Source organism: Polypterus senegalus, chromosome 6 (genome assembly GCF_016835505.1).
Source record: "Polypterus senegalus isolate Bchr_013 chromosome 6, ASM1683550v1, whole genome shotgun sequence".
Lineage (NCBI taxonomy): Eukaryota > Metazoa > Chordata > Cladistia > Polypteriformes > Polypteridae > Polypterus > Polypterus senegalus.
In genome coordinates this window covers 2,360,815-2,380,673 of record NC_053159.1, presented here as the reverse complement: position 1 = coordinate 2,380,673, position 19,859 = coordinate 2,360,815, and the positions used below count along the sequence as shown (strand labels likewise).

Genomic DNA, 19,859 nt, shown 5'->3' with positions numbered 1-19,859 from the left:
ATGGCAACCTCCCTGCAGCTTAGCGGTGCCCCAGATTCCCGCAGGGCACAATGGGAGATGAAGTTTGGCTTCATAGCCCTGCTGGGTACCATGGGTGCCGCTGCAGGGAGACGTGGGGATTTTTGTTTCCCTTATAGCCCGGAAGTACTCCAAAGTCATGGGGATGGAAGGACAGAAGCACTTCCCGAGTCAAGGACTAGACAAAGGACTAGTGGAGACCCAGCAAGGGAGCCAGAGTTGGGAGAGAGTGTGACAGGGCTGCTGGGAGAAGAGAAATGATTTTATATTTATTGTGTATTCAGTGCATGTGGTGTTGTGAGGGCAATTTTGATGAAAGAAAATTAAAAAATCTTCTTAGTGCTTTTACAATTGTGTTAGAGCATCTGTCTGTTGGGTTTCACGGGGCAACAGCGCCCCCAAATGTCCACAATACATATATATATATATATATATATATATATATATATATATATATACATATATATACATACACACTACCCGTCCCTTGAGGCTCCGCCCACATAGTAGTGAAACAGGACAGTGAGCAGCACCCTGCCCGGCTCCCCACTCCTGACAACACGCCTCTCCCTCCTCTCGGCCCACTGCATGCCTCAGATTAGCGTGAATAAATCACTGCCGCAGTCAAACTTAATACTTAGTGTGATGAGAAAGTCAAACAATCAACTGGAATGTTCAAGCAAATTATAGGAAAAAAAAAATCTAAATCCATTAAGCAGTTCTCTCATTCGCTAACTAAGCGGAGTTAAGGTTACGCCCCGAGGCAGACGCGTGACTCAGGTGGACCCCGCAGTCCGATGAGTCTCCCTGGGATTCGCGGTAATAAATTGGCACCACAAGTGAACTATGATACTTAGTGTGATGAGAAAGTCATGAAATCAACGGAATGTTCAAGCAAATTCTACAAAAAAACCCAATCTAAATCCATTAAGTAGTTCACTTGTGCAAAGCGGACAGACAGACAGGCATGATAGACAGATAGATAGATAAAAGGCACTATATAATAGATAGATAGATAAGCAGCCATTAAAAACTGTCAATGCAACTGTTAAGACTAAAATGAGCAATTAACTAGCGAGACAACTAAAATGCTAAACTCAAGCGTATTATTTTTTGTAATAAACGTGAAGTCTTGGGCTCTCTGGTCACTTCTTGTAACCTCAATCAAATACGACTTCTTCAAATAGCAACCTACGTATTAAAAAAAACAAAAAAAAAATTCCCTGACATACACTCTCCTAAAGGATTATTAGGACCACCATACTAATCCGGTGTTTGACCTTCAGAACTGCCTTAATTCTACGTGGCATTGATTCAACAAGGTGCTGAAAGCATTCTTTAGAAATGTTGGCCCATATTGATAGGATAGCATCTTGCAGTTGATGGAGATTTGTGGGATGCACATCCAGGGCACGAAGCTCCTGTTCCACCACATCCCAAAGATGCTCTATTGGGTTGAGATCTGGTGACTGTGGGGGCCATTTTAGTACAGTGAACTCATTGTCATGTTCAAGAAACCAATTTGAAATGATTCGAGCTTTGTGACATGGTGCATTATCCTGCTGGAAGTAGCCATCAGAGGATGGGTACATGGTGGTCATGAAGGGATGGACATGGTCAGAAACAATGCTCAGGTAGCCCGTGGCATTTAAACGATGCCCAATTGGCACTAAGGGGCCTAAAGTGTGCCAAGAAAACATCCCCACACCATTACACCACCACCACCAGCCTGCACAGTGGTAACAAGGCATGATGGATCCATGTTCTCATTCTGTTTACGCCAAATTCTGACTCTACCATTTGAATGTCTCAACAGAAATCGAGACTCATCAGACCAGGCAACATTTTTCCAGTCTTCAACTGTCCAATTTTGGTGAGCTCGTGCAAATTGTAGCCTCTTTTTCCTATTTGTAGTGGAGATGAGTGGTACCCGGTGGGGTCTTCTGCTGTTGTAGCCCATCCGCCTCAAGGTTGTGCGTGTTGTGGCTTCACAAATGCTTTGCTGCATACCTCGGTTGTAACGAGTGGTTATTTCAGTCAAAGTTGCTCTTCTATCAGCTTGAATCAGTCGGCCCATTCTCCTCTGACCTCTAGCATCAACAAGGCATTTTGCCCACAGGACTGCCGCATACTGGATGTTTTTCCCTTTTCACACCATTCTTTGTAAACCCTAGAAATGGTTGTGCGTGAAAATCCCAGTAACGGAGCAGATTGTGAAATACTCAGACCGGCCCGTCTGGCACCAACAACCATGCCACGCTCCAAATTGCTTAAATCACCTTTCTTTGCCATTCTGACATTCAGTTTGGAGTTCAGGAGATTGTCTTGACCAGGACCACACCCCTAAATGCATTGAAGCAACTGTCATGTGATTGGCTGATTAGATAATTGCATTAATGAGAAATTGAACAGATGTTCCTAATAATCCTTTAGGTGAGTGTATTTCAAATACCAAATTCCATACCCTGGAGTGATTCTAATGACGTTTTTGAGCCCCCCCTTGGCAGCTCTGATGTCCACTTGCACTTACTTGAGGCTTTCCTGTGAGCTGGACGAAGATCGGTCCGATTGTGGCAGGGACACGATGCTGTCTGAATTTTTTAAATGTGACTGTAAGGCCTTCTGGTATGAAGATTCCAAAGAATGGAAAAGTTGTTCAGCCTCTCGACTAAAATGGCCATGAAAGCCCCAGTAACATCTTGAAGAAAACAAAAAACAAAGTAAGTCAGATATAACAAACTCAGGAACAAGACTTGAACGTCCATCTTTAAAAGAAGAAGAACATCAAATACAACAAAAGTGATGAAAATTAGTGAAACAGCGGGACAGTCGTATCCATTGTAGTTACCAGGATGAACGTTCTTTAAGATGCCACAGTAAAGGGACAAGTTGTGTGTAACAATTGCACTTACTTTCTGGCTACAGATCTGGCTTCAGAATCCGCATCATGGATGCCCTTCTTGATCGTTTCGGTCAGAACAGACAAGTGCCTGGAGGAGAAGAGAGCAGGGTTGATCTTTCCATCTGTTCTGCAGAGGGGGACTTGGCAGTGACACAAGGAGAACGTTTCCACAAGATGTCAGCCTCGTGACATTTAGGCTTATCAATCAGCCGTCATGTGGCAGGTCAGCTTTACCCCTCAACGCCATCAATGGAACAGGTGAGGGGCTTTGGGCTCAGGAGATTGTTGCTATAGAAACGGCCACAAGAGGACTCCGGCGCCTCCACAGATTTAACCCTTTGTCAACCACAAATAAGCTGACCTCCGTGTCTGCTCTATTTGCCAGTGCTGAGGATGAGAATCAAGTGGCCAGGCTGCCAACACTCAGACCAGAGACCCTCGCCAGCTAGTAAATCATCTCTGATGCGATTCAGGAGTTAAATACTGCAACTCAAGCGTTACAGCCTCAAAACTAATACATAAGCACACAGCCGCCTACATGTATCCTAAAAAAGAAATAATACATTTACAATAAACTAAGTTTACAATATGTATTTGTAAAGTGTTACTGCAATGTACCCAACTATACCTTTCTTTTAGACCAATATCTCTCAACCACCAGTCCGTAGAAATTCTTTGCCAGTCCGCAAAACGTCAGGCCAGGCCATAATATAAATGCCAGTCCACTATGTAAAATGGCCCGTCCGCTGAGCTCTTCCTGTACTAAACCCTGAAGTGTGTGATGATATAAAAAAGTCATTAAACGAGCGTCTCGAAACACCAAGGAAGGACAATCGATCGCCATTTAATGTGCAGCTCGAAACTTTAAGAGGAGACCAAAGGCTTCCACTCCCTAAAACATTAACCTTTTGAAACGGGTCCACCTGCCAGAAAGGCTGAGCACCTCTGCTTTGGACCAACTGATGTTTCCCTGATGGTGTGTTTCCTCAGTTGCATCAGTGAAATGAAAGAGTGGATAAACACAAACTGAACGCATAAAAAACACAAACGTTATTTACACACCACAATAATACTCTGCCACTTTTTAACTCAGTGGCTCTAAAGACTAGTTTGACTGAATTGCACGCACTTTAGGCGTCGCCTTTGACATCAGGACGTCTTTAAAAAACAATCTAAAACCTTTGTATTCCACCTTATAAGTACTGGAAAATGATGATGTTTTCTAAACATGGAAAATAATTCATGTGTTTATTTCTAGCAGGTCAATTATTTAGATTATTGCAATTTGTTATGCACTGGCTGTTCAAACTGTTCCGTGTGCAGCTTTCAGTTACTTCAAAATGCTGCTGCAAGAGTCATTACAAAAACTAGAAATTGTCCGACCACATAACCCCAGTCCTCACGTCTTTACACTGGCTTCCAGTCAAGTTTAGGGCTGACTTCCAACTCTTGTGGTGGTGCGAAGTCCACTGTGACTCCCAGGCGCACTTTCACGTTTCAGACCTCCTGTTGTGTATTCAAACCTCACATTTTTACTTCCTACGTGTAATGCTTGATATTAACTGACATTAAATGTCATCTTTTTTAAAAAAACAAGTTGTTGGGGTCCTTCTATAACGATTCAGAAGGTTCCTTATTATCTGCTACTCCTCCTAGTTTAGTATCATCTGCAAACCTTATGGCTCTGTCACGTTAGACGACTTTTCCTGTGATTTTCATGGTACCCCTCATTTACATGATTGTAGCCAGTCGGTGGCACGCACCTGTAAAGCCAATCGTTTGATGTGACAAACCCAACGACTGCGACTGCGGTCGGTGTGTGGATCCCAACACCCCAGTGAAGTGACAAGGATGCTGTACTGTAAAAATGGTGCCGTCTTTCAGATGAGACGTAAAACCGGGGTCCTGACTCTCTGTGGTCATTAATGATCTCTGGCCGTCTTTTATAAAGGGTTAAGGTGTAACCCGATATTCTAGCTAAATTGCCCACCCAGGCCTGATCAATCTGCCCCCCCCCTAATCAACCCCTGTCCCTTAATGGCTGACTGTCTCGCTCACCCTTTGACCATCTAGCAGCTAATATGTGGTGAGCGGATTGGCGCAAAATGGCTGACATCGTATCATCCTGGTGGTTGAAGTGGCTCCCCTCTTCTCTATGTAAAGCACAAGGAGAAGTGACAAAGGTGCTACATAAATGTAATCAATTAATTAAAAACCTAAAATAAAATTCTACACCATAAAAAAGCCCCTAAAAGAAAAACAAGCTGCTACAAAAGATGAAGAATTGAAACCAAACCCTAACCATCCCAGACGTAGCCCGCATGCTGTTTTCTTACCTCTCCAATGAGTGCGTCTGCCATTCTTGCAGAAGTAAATCTAAAAATTCATAGCAGCGCCTTAAAGGAAACACACGACAAGTCAGAAGAGGACACGACACACATCAGCCGTCGTGACACTAGCATCACAAGCACTTTGTTTAAAGGTGACAGGACGCTGTCATCGAGGTGACCTGAGCTTACCTTCTAACAGCCACTGACTTTGAAGTGCAATTACTGGTCATTATTGGGATTAGTCGGGGATAATGTGTGCGCTGAGAAAAGAAGAGCACAAAACAAAAAGTCAACCTGCAAAAATGAACACGCGACGTACGCACCGGCCACGGCTCTGACAGGCCGTTTACATCTCAAATGATATTCAAGTCGCTGTCATTGGACCTGCCAGTTTTAGTCATGCCATTAGAATAAGGCAACATAGTATGGCAGGTTAAGATGATCTGCCTTCTCCCGCCCAAACTGTAAGTCCAAGTTCTCAGATAAACACAGAAAAAACACCACAATCCAAATGAAACAAGACATCCTGACCAATAACACCATCGACATTTGATTATAAAGTCAGCCTTGCGGCAAACACCATCAAAAATCATCGCGATTCATTACGCAGAATCGACCCCCCACCACAAGACCTCATAACTCACGTCTGTACTTACACGTATAATCAACCGTATAGCAGCAATGCCAGACGTGGCCATGACTTTGGCACTATTTGGGACAAGATTAAGGAGAGTTGGCATGATTGTTTCCGCACCATGGTCAAATCTGTTCCCTAAAACTGATGAAAGGTGCCTGAAATAATAAAACAAAATAAAATAAAATCTCATTAAAAAGAGGATTTGTCCAATGAAAAGCTGCAATTGATGATTTGGATAAACATTTTTTCATTTAAAAAAATAGTCATAATTTCTATATAAAGTAGTAAGATGTGCATTAGCCTGGCATCTGTGCCTCTGCTAAGGTGTAATGCCACCCAGTGTCCACCAGAGGGCAGGAATGTGCTATGAACAAAAAGCAAATGGCCTTCAGACAAGACAGTAATAATAAAAATAATACATTTATTTATATATTGTCCGTGCCAGAATGTCTGATAAAGAAAGGCAACAGAATGTAACTTCACAATGAAAAAGAAAATGGGAGGTAAGGTGTATCCAGTGAAGAGAAGTTCACAAATGCATGATGTGATCGAATCCTGTGGGCTTACCGTTACGTTTTTCGCTATGCCAGTTCATTGTACAGCGATTTTGTAAATACTGTATATGATACCGCGCACCGCCTGGACCCAAGTTTTATTTCCTACAGTTCTGTCTGTGCTCATCAGTATGTTCTCCTTGTGCTCTTGTAGTTAAACACCTTCTCAAGACCAGCAGGACAAAGCCAGTGATGAGCAGGCAGGCACTGCACAAGCAGCAGCTTGAACTTCACAGAGCTGAGCTGCACGGCCAAAGGTATGTGGGCGCCCTTCAAATGATTACGTCGCTTTGAAAGATTAGCACTTGACATCCAAATTCAACTTCTTAGCAATAATAAAGAACACTTAACTCACCCTAGAGTGATGCAGGCTTCCCGAACTACTTGTGACCGGAGGTCTTTAGCGGACAATTTAAAAGCCCCATCTAAAAGTCGCAGTTGTTGTAAGAAGCCTTCATAATCTGCCGCACCAGCAATCAGCAGAGAGCGCACTTTCTTCAGCTGCAAATCAATCAGGAAACCAAACAGGGTTAGTTTAACACAGGAAAGAAACAAATATGAATAAGAAAAGAAGCAAAGTCCATTCATTTCTTTATTTTTACTGATCACTCTTTGTGTCTCTGAGTCCTGCAATGACACGAAACAAGACAGCAGAGGAACGAGTCAAGAAGGCAGAAATTCAAAACAAGTTCCTAAAGAACTAAAACCACCGCATGAGAAGAACATTCAGCAACAGGCGACTTTTAGAATTAGAATTTAGAATTTTAGAATGAAATTGCATTCATATCCAGAAATTTGCATTACAATAAAACAGTTATAACCATTAAAAAATGAGTTTGCATATATATATATATATATACATCCTGGCATCCCGACCTCTCTGGTGGCATCCCTGGTCTGTTCACTTGGTCACAAAGTACTGGTATGGATGTATTTATTATGCTTCTCTATCTATCTATCCATCTATCTATTATATAGTACCTTTCATCTGTCTATCTATTATATAGTGCCTTTCACATCTGTCTGTCTATCTATCTATCTATCGTATTATATAGTGCCTTTCATCCATCCATCTATCTATCTATCGTCTTTCACTCTCTCTGTCCATCTATTCTATAGTGTGTTTCATACATATATAGTGCCTTTCCTATTTCCATATATCTATCTATCTATCATATATTGCCTTCACTCTATCTATCCATCTATCATATAGTGCCTTTCACTCTATCTATCTATCTATCATATAGTGCCTTTCACATCTATCTATCTATCATATAGTGCCTTTCACTCTATCTATCTACCTATCTATCATATAGTGCCTTTCACATCTATCTATCTACCTATCTATCATATAGTGCCTTTCACATTTATCTATCTATCTATCATATAGTGCCTTTCACTCTATCTATCTACCTATCTATCATATAGTGCCTTCACATCTATCTATCTATCTATCATATAGTGCCTTTCACTCTATCTATCTATCTATTATATAGTGCCTTATCTATCTACCTATCTATCATATAGTGCCTTTCACATTTATCTATCCATCTATCATATAGTGCCTTTCACTCTATCTATCGATCTATCTATCTATCTATCTATCTATTTATCATATAGTGCCTTTCACTCTATCTATCTACCTATCTATCATATAGTGCCTTTCACATCTATCTGTATCTATCTATCTATCTATCTATCTATTATATAGTGCCTTTCACTCTATCTATCTATCTATCTACCTATCTATTATATAGTGCCTTTCACTCTATCTATCTATTATATAGTGCCTTTCCTATTTCCATATATCTATCTATCTATCTACATACTGCATATTTATAATGTATTTCTGTCTAACTCCATTTCTTGGTCCCCAGCAGATTAATGGATTAACTTTTACTAAATCACAGGTGCCGTGTGATCTTTTCAGCCCCAGTGCTCCATTAACGTGTTCATTTATCTCCGCCGCCATACGTACCGCCAGGACTCTCTGCTCCCAGTCGTGCTTGTCGTCTGACAGGATTTCTCTGATCTTGTTCATGGAGTCCTCGAGCTCCCTGTACGAGTAGATCTGAAACACACAGAACGTTTCACTCAAGAGTCTCCAAGGCGTAGGACAGACGGCCGGCTGGCCGGTCAGACACACACAGTCTGCTCTACTTTAGTTTCATTTCTATGTAACGCTCGTCACTGAGGGCCGACACACAGAGTGCTGTGATGAGCTCTCAGGTGAACTGCAGTTGTCAATGTAGACATTTTTTAATTACTCAGCGAGTGCATGAAGACACCAAGGTAGCACTTTCTGTCCATTGATCACTTGCTGAACTCCAATCAGTTTGACGACAGTGGAGTGGAAAATAAAAACCCGGTCAGCAGCGTCAATGGAGAATATAAACCTCTGGGGGCTCCAGTGTCAATCCCTGGAGTTTCTACAACTCCTCTCACAGCGTCTGAGGCGTGAGGTGCTACAGCAATGAAGAAACAGTTTACTGATGGAGCTTTGAAAGATAAATGGTGAGAAAAGAAAACACAAGAACTGAAGTGTGTACCGATACTGAATTCAAGTATTCAGAAATACACCACATCATCGTCTCCCTGCATCTTTCATCAGGCTAAGCTCCAAACATACTGAGCTGAATCAACAGGAGCTCAAGTCAGTGCCGGCCGCCCCGTGTGAGATGAGTCGATTGGTTCAGAAGGCCTACCTGCACCGCTGGCACGTCGTCAAAGGCCTTAATGAAGTCCTCTTCGTCGACTGCGCCGGCAGCAGCTCCTTCTTTTCCTGCAGTAGAAACGCACAATCAGCCCTTTAAACCAGCTTTATCTTATATAGCGCCTTTAATAGTGAACACAATTCCAGGAGAGCTCACTCACAAGCTCGACTGCCACCATGGTAAGTTCTCCAAGATGAAAAGGGAGACTTCCCTTAAACCCGACTTCTGCAAAGCCATTTGAGGCCTGGTGATTCCTCACAGACGCCTGACCTTCACCACGAATCTGTTTTTGAGTCCTTGGGCCTTGTCTGGTTGTTTTTTCATTTTATTAGGATTATTTCCATTGTTGCCCTGCGGTGGGCTGGCGCCCTGTGTTGGCTGGGATTGGCTCCAGCAGGCCCCCGTGACCCTGTAGTTAGGATATAGCGGGTTGGATAATGGATGGATGGATATTTCCATTGTTATTTTCTTATTGTTTGTTTGGCGGTGTTGCCATGAAGTCATTTAGCATTTGCTGCTTTTCTTCTTTCACTTCATTGTTGGCAACGACATCATCTGCACCATAATGCATGACGTCACAATTGCCAACGCTGTTAATCTCCTCAGCGCTCACCCCAAGTGTGACTTGGGTTTGGAATTCTATGTAATTACGGTTAAGCTCGAGTCAAACTCTGGCCCTAAAGGGTTAAACCTGAAACACTCTCGGGACAGCACTCTGCTGCCATCTGGTGGCTAAAATAACATTATGCTTCAGAAGATCGCAAGTTATTTGCATGTGCTTTGCCACTCTAATGTAACTCATCAATATTCATGAGTGGGGGTGGAGACTTCAATGACATGCAAATGAGAAACTATGAAGACAGTTGTTAGAACAAAAGGAAAGTAAATCGAGTGACAGTGACGGCAATGTGAACAAGTCATCAGACGTTGACACGGACGGAGAAACTGCTGCACATGCCACTCTACGACTGAACTGCCGGGATCTGACTGGTAAATTCCGCCACCTGTAGGTTCACCGTGGTGCCAGGAGGTGGGCGGCAAAAAGACAAAATGATTGTGACCAAGTTGAAGAACAAGAAAGATGTTCGCCCCCCTAAGCTCTGTTCACAATGCAGCAACTGTCAATGTTTGTGTTAGGGAAAAAGGTGGAAGTCACTAAGCTTTGAGCCGAGGTACCCCATAACGACACAAGGGGCGCATCAATCACACGGATCAGGCTCAGGCTATTCTACCCTCTGAGACAGATGGTGGCCGGTGCCATTACCTTACTGGGACGCCTCCATAATGGAAGGACAGGGGGAGATGACTCATGAAGAGCATGATCTCCCCCCAAACTGCTGTTTGACAGCCCCCCTCAGTCCCACAAGGCTATTTGGGACTTGGCATTGGTCGACTCTGCTCTGTTGGTTTCCAGGGATGCCACCAGGTGGAGCTGCAGAGCCCTACTTTGGGCTTCAGTAATTCGGCGTCTTCCTAAAAGGTGCCAGCTACCCCACTGAAGGGAGCCTGAATCGGGAGGAGGTGGGTGAAGGAAGGGGGCCGCAGGGCTCTGGCAGAAAGGGACAGTGGCATTACATTACTGCTGACTGTGGGTATCAAGTCCTCGGAGACTGCTCTGGACTCCTGTCACTAAATAAAGGGGCTTTTGTTGGACAGAACTGGCGTCTCTGACTGTTTGTGTCGGGCCAGGTTGGCAGGTGTGCCCCTGGTTATCACACCAACTGCAGAAAAAATACATTTTAAGAGAGCAAAGTAATCCACTTCAACTGTCCTGACTGCAACATGTGGTCATGCATTGGTGACACGAAGGACGTGGACACTTGGCCCCACGGGACGTGCGTGGAGAGGCCTGAAGGTGCCAGTTTATCCAATCTAACAGAGCTTGAGAGGATCTGCCAAGGAGGTAATGGAGCTCAACTGGCCAAATCCAGGGGTGCAAAGCTTGTAGAGATTCACCCAAGAAGACCTGAACTTGGAATTGCTGCTTCAGCAAAGTATTGAGTTATGGATCTGAATATTTACAAGAATGAGAGCTTTCAGCTTTTGTTTTTTAATAAAATTGCAAACCTTTCTGAAAAGACGTTTTCATTTTGTCATCTGGGCGTAATGAGCATAGACTGAAGGCCAATGAAAATGAAATCCACAACCCAATAAAGTGCGCAGAAAGCCAAGAGGTCTCAATACTTAATACCGATATGGTGCGCTGTGCCACAGCGGGTGCCCGTCTTTTACCAAACGTGACACGTCAGACAGATGAGTCGCTTCTCTTCTTTCCTTGTGACTGCAGGGTAAGCATTTGTACTTTGGCTGGATGCTCATTGGTTGTCACACAAAGGCCCACCCCCCAACCATGAGTCACCGCGCAGACTGGCAGAGTGGCTGGCAGTCATGGCAGAGCGCAGCAAGTGCCCCCGAGACTACGTGTGGGCTACGACTGAGTCAGGGACGTTAGATTGACTCGCACTGTGAATTCTTACCGACGACACCTCATACGACAGCTGGTGTGTTGTCACTAAGAACACAAGGCAAACACTTTTAGGGAATAAAGTCTAAGAAACCATTACTGGCTGAACAGAGAAGGAGAAGAAGATGAAAATTCCTCCCGCTGACATCGAAAGCTGTCACCTCTTAGATTCTAAAATGCATTGAGCAATCAAACAACAATGAAAATAAAGGACAAAAGAAACATTTCACACACACACACACATCAAACAAAAGAATCAAAAAAACAACAAGCATCCCACCTCCTGACTTGGTGCCAACTGAAGACCCCGGGCGGCGTGTCGTTCCAGCGCTGCCCGTTTTCCTTCCACTAGGGGGCGCTTTCGAGGATGAAGAGCTGGAAGATGACGGCCTGTTCCCATCAATGGAGTCTTCATCATCAAACGTTTTATCTAAAAAAATTTAAAAAAAAGAAGGCGCCGTGAAGTTTCTGTAAACTCGTATGGAAGAGAAGACCTGAAACTGAAGCACATCGCTTAGTTTTTAAAAAGAAACAAACACAACTTCACGTACGAGTCGGCTTTTCTGCACATGAAAAGGACGACTGAAGAGAAACATTCAGAAAGCGTCCATTTTGATAAAGTCTGTGGACACAAGTAGAAGACACAAACGCCACACGGGCACAGGATGTCAACCTGGGAGACGCGACCCTGATGAGCAGAGAGCCCCGTCGTGCTGCCAGCTGGAATTAATAAAACAAGTCCGCTCACAGGAAGAGCCGTCTGTGGCCCGAGCGTCACGTTGAAACGGAAAGTGCGAAGACTTACTGGAATAAACACAGCAAGGTCCCGTTAATCGAACAGCCGCCCCATTACTGTAAATCTCTACATATATAAATGTGAACCTCTGATCTTGGTCTTAATCCAAAGATCATAACCCAATACGATCTAGAAATTTAAAAATAAAAAAAATATATATGAGGTAGTGGTCACCTGGTCAACAGAGCGCAACTGAAGCCTGCAATACCTATGAGGTAACGGCCCAATATCACGTAACAACTCAACATACGGAAACAACTAAACACCACGTAAAGTACCAAGAGCACAAAACGACCCAGCTTCACATGACGCCCCAAAATCATGAAGTCCCCCAACTTCACAAAACACACCAACAACATGAAACAACCCAACATCACGTAACGCCCAAAACATCACAAAACAACCCAACATCATGTAATGAACCATCCATCCATCCATTATCCAACAAACTATATCCTAACCAGAGGGTCACGGGGGTCTGCTGGAGCCAATCCCAGCCAGCACAGGGTGCAAGGCAGGAAACAAACGCCAGGCAGGGCGCCAACCCACCGCAGCCTGTAATGACCCAACATCACATAACGCACCAACAACATGAAACGCCCCAACATCACAAAATGCTTAAGGATCACAAAACAACTCAACATCACATAAAGCTCCAATCTCAGGAAACGACCCAACAACACAAAATGACCCAACATCACACAACACCTCAATATCAGGAAACAAGCAAATATAACAAAACGCAACAACAAAGTGAAACAACCCAACATCACGTAACACTCAAAACGCTCCAGAATCACAAAACAACCCAACATCACGTAATGAACCATCCATCCATCCATTATCCAACCTGCTATATCCAAACTACAGGGTCACAGGGGTCTGCTGGAGCCAATCCCAGCCAGCACAGGAAACAAGGCAGGAAGCAAACCCTGGGCAGAGTGCCAGCCCACCGCAGCATGTAATGACCCAACATCACATAACATCCTAATATCATGAAATGCCCAAAACATCACAAAACGCTCCAGGATCACAAAACAACCCAACATCACGTAATGAACCATCCATCCATCCATTATCCAACCCACTATATCCAAACTACAGGGTCACGGGGGTCTGGTGGTGCCAATCCCAGCCAGCACAGGGCGCAAGGCAGGAAACAAATGCCAGGCAGGGCGCCAACCCACCGCAGCCTGTAATGCCCCAACATCACATAATACCCCAACATCATGAAATGACTGAATATCACGAAATGGCCCAACAACATAAAAATGACCCAACATCACAAAATACCTCAACAGCACAAAATGCCCCAACTTCACGTAACTCCCCAGCATCATGAAAAAAAACAAATATCACAAAATGCCCAACATCAGGAAACGAGCCACCATCACATAAGACCCCAATATCAGGAAACCAGCCAACATCACAAAGAGCCAGCCCGTCACCACCATGTTTAAGGTTGGCACCATGTGACTCAAAGGGTGCTTTGTGACCGACGTCAAAGGTATCGTGGGCTGCAGTTAGACCACCTCACCTGCTGGCCACTTTACTGGTGGGCAGAAAAGTTTATTGTAAATAAAGCACGGCCCCTGCAAGCCCCCCAGGACATGCTACACACGTGTTCAGAATTCATCAACAAGTGTAAGTTCTTACATTTGGGTGAGGAGTTTCTCAAAGGTCCACGTGTGTCACCAGCATACAGCACCAGACCACCAAAACCATTACTCTAAACAAAAGACCCCTCTATTAATAACCAGACCCTGTGTCCAGTAATGAAGGGTCCCGATGAGTCAGAGGCTATCGGGACAGATTTGGGTGTGAGGTGAGAAGCCACCCTGGACGGGGCGCCAGTCACTTCTTCCTCGTGCTCGGTTTTTATCCGTCGTTTCTACAGATCAATAGCTCTACTATCACGTAATCGGGATGATCAGCTGCCCACCCCTCTGCTGCTTTCAGACCCTTCGGGGTTTACATCGGCCCCCTTCTCTTGCTCGACAGCCGGAATCTGCTGAAATGTGAAAATCAGTAAAGGATGTGAACGTGCAGCCCAGACAGGACAGCCGATCGATCGATGGCTTTGAATTATTCACAAGACCCCAACACCCCGAGAAGGCCGAGAGGTGGTGGGTGTTGATGTGCACATAGCATGCAGTATTAATGACTTCGGCTCGTGGCGCACAAGCACACCACATACAGTATTCATGAAGACCCTCTCCGCACATCTCACTACAACCTTTCCCTTCTTACCGTAGATTTTAATTCAGACCCCTCTTTTTTTATTTTGGGGTCTGCCTGGCGCCCCCTCTCAGACGATGGTGAACATTCCAAATTGTGAGGCAGTGCAGATTTGGTGCCATTCAAATTCCCCCGGAAAATACCAAAAATATGCCAGCCTATGACTTCCATGCCACCGACAGCCAGCGGGCCCTGAGGAAACCCCAGCCTACAGACGCCACGCTCAACTTCACGCGTCCCCCCCCACGAGCCCACGTGCCGTGTGCTTACAGGTGCAGATCTTCTTGCATACCAGTTTCCTCAACATTCCTTCACGCTTTTCTTTCGGGGGTCCGATCAGCGATCCCTCATGTCTCCTCAGTTCCAGCAGCTTTGAGATCCAAGCGCCCTGTGCGGTGCGTTGACACAAATGGCCTCTAATTTACAGAGGTGGAGTCCAGAGGTTCAGCGATGATAGCAAAGTGATGCTCTTTACAGGGTGATTTAATGGGGAGAGGGAGAGCCGAGGAGCGCGAGGGGAGGGCGAGAGGCAACGCCGCCAATAAAGCCCCGTCACATTATGCTAGTCAGCCTCGCTGTGGGGGTTTGCTCAATCGCTCCCACGGGACCGCCTGGACTGAAGAGGCCTGTGCAGCTGTCATCCGCTGTCCAAGGCCTACACTGTGGATGTTGTCATCATGAATCACTATGGGATTGGGACTCATTTAAAAAACATGAGTAACACTGGGAAAGAAAAAATAAATAAATACATACATACTCGGGACGCCCATTGCCAATACCCCTGGCATTTAGGGAGAGGAAGAAGCTGAATGTGCAGCCCCCCCCTCCAATTCTCACTGTTAATACAGCAGAGATTACACTTCTGTCACTCCAGCAATGGCACTTGAAACGATCTGTCACAGGGTACCCCCCTCACACACTCAGACTACCTAAAGTAACGGCGGTAAAGAAGGACCACGTGGGCAGTGACTGGGCAATAAACCGAGCTGCTAAACACTCCACCACCATGTTACCAACCTGCTCTAATGGGGGGCACTGATGGAGGAAGATGAGACAAAGGAGAGGAGTCAGACATTGGAGACCCTCAGGAAATCACCTGCACCTCAACATCAATACAGCAAAAAGCGGACACACCAAGGAGCCTCTGCGCCAACTCAATAGGAGCCGCGGGCATCAGTGGTAACCGGCAAAAAGAAACGGCACCTCAAGTTGGATACCCGGCAGTACAGAGGAGAGGAGAACTGAGGGGAATGGAGTCAGCAGTGGAGACCCTCGGGTTCTGAAAGGTGCCAGTCACCCAGCACACCCAGAAGGCATCACCAGAAAAAGACCCAACATGCTGGAAAACCTCAGGGGGCAGCACAGGTGGCTTTGGTATCCATCTATTATATAGTGCCTTTCATATCTATCATATCATATAGATCCTATCATATTTATCTATTATATAGTGCCTTTCATATCTATCTATCTATCTATCTATTGTATTATAAAGTGCCTTTCAAATCTATCTATCTATCTATTATATAGTGCCTTTCATATATATCTATTATATAGTGCCTTTCACTGTATCTATCTATCTATCATATCATACAGTGCCTTGCCTTTCCTATCTATCTATCTATCTATCTATCTATATTTAATGCTTGTTGATTATTGAAGCCGCTAAATCAGAGTGGCAGAGTCCAGGGCCTGTCCCCCCAACTGCAGGTGCCAAGGCAGGACTCCCTCCTCCTTGGCTGGGACGCCAGCTGTTTGTTGCGCTCATTCCAATGATGGTCACAATCGGACTGACGGCTTGTTGAGACTACACGAGTGCCATTACATAAATGCAGCTCCTTTTTTTAAAACTCTTTTCCTGATCGTCCCTGGTAGGTTAGTGGGCTTGTTTGGGGTCAGTCAGTCGTTCATAAGTTGGACTGGGACTGCGCAGTAAGTATGATTTTTTAAAAAGGAGTCGGGTTTCAGTTACTCGTCTTCATCAAGTTCCTTTTCTTTAAATTCTTGAAGCAATGTGGACAGCAACAGACACAGCACTGGTGACAGATGAGAAGTCGTCGGCTAAATCACCCATCCATCAATCGAAGAGCCAACCTCAAGACAAGTGAAGCCTTTCTTCAGGCAATTCATCATGCAAAGGCTGATAGTGCAATTCAAGGAGGAGGCCCAGTAAAGCGAGGGCGACGTGGTGGCACAGTGGTAGTGCTGCTACCTTGCAGTACGGAGACCAGGGTTTGTGTCCCACGTCTTCCCAGCATGTAGTCTTCATGGTCTCCCTGTGTCTGTGTGGGTTTCTTATGGGTGATGTGGTTTCCATTGGTGCTGCTAAACTGGCCCCAGTGTGTTTTCAGTGTGAGATGGACTGGCGCCCTGTGCGGGGTTTGTTCCTGCCTTGCGCCCAGTGCTAGCTGGGGTAGGCTCCACACCCCTCCGCCCACACCAATGGTCTGGACTAAGTGGGTTAAAAATGACAAGACAGACAATAAGGCAATAGCATTTGCACCTTTGTTCTTTTTCCATAAATCGATTTTTCAGTTTTGGTTTTACTTAAGCGCCTTGAGCAAGAGAAAGGCGCTATATCAATAAAATGTATTATTATTTTAATCACTTGGTTTGAGTTGTGACTATCTGAGGTCTGTTACAGTGCAGACAGTGCAAGGTGGGGCACCAGCCACCAGGTGGCACTAGTCCAGAATACCATACCAATGTGAGGCAGGCCAGTGCCCATGTGGGGATGCCAGTCCAGAGCAATGCACAGAGGCAGCGGGTAACCACCAGACCTGAAAAGTTCCAGGAATGGCCGCATCCAGATGGGAATGTAAAGTGAAATGAAGCCAAAAGGCAGAAGGAGGAGAGGACGCCAGGCGGGATCTGTGCAGCAAGCGTTCATCGGCGGGCACTTCACTGCTGCCCACACGCAGACGTCTCCGACGCGTTATGCAAATCAAACATATTTAAACATGAGACACAACAGCAACGGCGCCGAGCTGCTCGTATGTCTCGACAGGCTGCTCCAACTTGTCCTCTTTTCAAACAGATGGTTGAAGCCTCAGCTTGTCGCGCAACACCAAATCATCAGGTCAGCTTATTTCACTCAACTGTAAGCCCGAAATGACGGGGCTCATGACTTAGGAACCCCTTAATTAAAGTCGCCCGTTCTCTCATTGCAGACATACTGAACGTTATTGGCTCTGCCAGCGTGTTAAGCAGTCAGTCGTCCATCCATTTCCATCCATCGCGGTCTTAAAACTCATCGAGCTCGCTTTCCGCTCACGTGGCAAGTAATTACCTGATAAAGTGCTGACGACATGGCAGTTGTGAACGTCCCTTCTTTATAGCATCGCTTCGACGTGTGCCACCATTCTACATGATGGGTTGTCAAGACGCCAGCCCCGGGTGCCAGGGGAGCACTGGTAAGGGACGCGATGTGTGACATCATTAGCGTGACACATTATATACCACCACGACGCAAATCCTGCTAATGCATTTTAACCTTTGCGACGTGTCGCTCTCCTCCATTTCTGATTTTCTGCGTGTCGTCTTCTGCTACGCGTTTGCTGTACGAGACAAACCTTGATAAAAAGAAAAGCTTTATTTTCACAAAAGGCTGTGCAGGCCCCAAAGCTCCAAAGAGGAGCACAAGGAGACACAGCAAATGCATCCCAAAACAGAATCCAAAAGTCGGTTCAAAAAATAACAATAAACAGAGTCTCAATATGAAATCCAAAGGCGAGGGTTCAAGAAATCAATAATCACAGTCCCAAAACGAAATCCAAAGAGACAAACCACAGGGTGCAGAAGAATCCACAGTTTGGGAACTCACCAACACTCCCCCTGCCTAGTGCATGGAATTATGGGAGGTCCTCCCTTAAATGGGGTGAAGGGGCCGTTCCGTGGATGACTGGCAGGTGGCCCCGCCCCTGGGGGAATCCACCCACGAAACACAGGAGTTACAACCTAGGCCCCGCCCCTTTCCCAACAGCACAGTAAAATGTACAAAAGAAGCATCAATACAAATAAATGATACAAAAATTAAACCAAATCAACAAGAAACACAACTGTGAACACCAGCCGGGAAGGGGGGGAACATAATAACAATATAAAGCTATTGAGTTAATAAATTAATAATCATAACCTGCATATCTTTTTCCATACAATCAACTGTAAACCTGCTTTTACCTACTGCTGTATGCATGTGCATCTGGAGACCACCTTCCTGGCTCTAACGAGGTAAGCAGTACCACCCCGGGATGAGAGGTGGCACTGAAGACTAACGATATCTTCTCCACTCTCCTCCACCGCCAAGAATAAAAAGCCCAAGAAGGTTAACTGACCCCGCCCCACTGTCCTAATGAAACTCCACCCCACTGTCCTAATGAAACCCCGCCCCTTCCAGTCTCAGCCCTATAAAGCTGGTCTGTTCCCAGAAGGTGGCGTGAGATGCCAACCTGAGTCTAGCAGAGGACAGGAGACAGGGTATAGAGCTCCTACCGGCTTATTCAATTCCTCAAACCATAGCTTGTACTTTTTGTTTTTGCTGAAATTAAACGGGGCTACCAAGGTGGCACCCCAATATCTGTTTGCCTCTCCGAGGTCACCTCTTCCAATATACACACACACTTTTCATTTCTTCCCTTGAGCTTCTGTAAAGTTTTAAATTCCTCTTGGGGACAAATAAAGGCCACCTATTCCAATGAAATTTGTTAAAATATGAGCACTCCTGAAACTTCATGAATGGATGTACAGTATAAACCGATCATCTGAGTTTTGTCAGTCTGTGCAGTGCTTTGGGCTGACGTACCATGAAAGGCGCTATATGTAAATAAACCAAAGCAACTGTCACCTGCAGTGACAATCATGGCTATTAGGAAGGACACAATATTGAAACAACTAAAACAACAAGTTGACGGGGAACATTCATGAACAATGGGAAAGAAGTCAAGTGCAGTGAAGTGGGTCATTAAACTACAAAGCCCTTGCCAGAACAATACGCCAGCCAAACAGACAGACAGACAGAAGTGAAGTGAAGTGGACCAGGCCTGCTGCCCATCCGGGTATTTTACTGACTTGAACACAGTGTGGCATCCTGGTTATGGCTTTGGACTTCAAACCCTGAGGCTGTGAGTTTCAATCTCACTACCGACAGACACTGTGTGACCCTGAGCAAGTCACTTCACCTTCTTGTGCTTTATTTGGAAAAACCGAAGAA

The 19,859-nt window shown here is 45.1% G+C and overlaps 1 protein-coding gene across 30 annotated transcripts in view; it reads right to left on the bottom strand.

The window, feature by feature from the left end:
- clasp1a (cytoplasmic linker associated protein 1a) overlaps positions 1–19,859 on the bottom strand; it is a 317,477-nt gene that overhangs the window by 124,957 nt on the left and 172,661 nt on the right. For all 30 annotated transcript variants that reach the window (XM_039755243.1, XM_039755255.1, XM_039755246.1 and 27 more), the window contains 9 exons: positions 11,900–12,049; positions 9,147–9,223; positions 8,420–8,512; positions 6,797–6,942; positions 5,907–6,042; positions 5,440–5,510; positions 5,257–5,316; positions 2,931–3,008; positions 2,549–2,716 (listed from right to left, as the gene is read on the bottom strand). In XM_039755243.1, the coding sequence (XP_039611177.1) occupies positions 2,549–2,716; positions 2,931–3,008; positions 5,257–5,316; positions 5,440–5,510; positions 5,907–6,042; positions 6,797–6,942; positions 8,420–8,512; positions 9,147–9,223; positions 11,900–12,049 (979 nt within the window). The remainder of the gene's footprint in view (positions 1–2,548; positions 2,717–2,930; positions 3,009–5,256; positions 5,317–5,439; positions 5,511–5,906; positions 6,043–6,796; positions 6,943–8,419; positions 8,513–9,146; positions 9,224–11,899; positions 12,050–19,859) is intronic.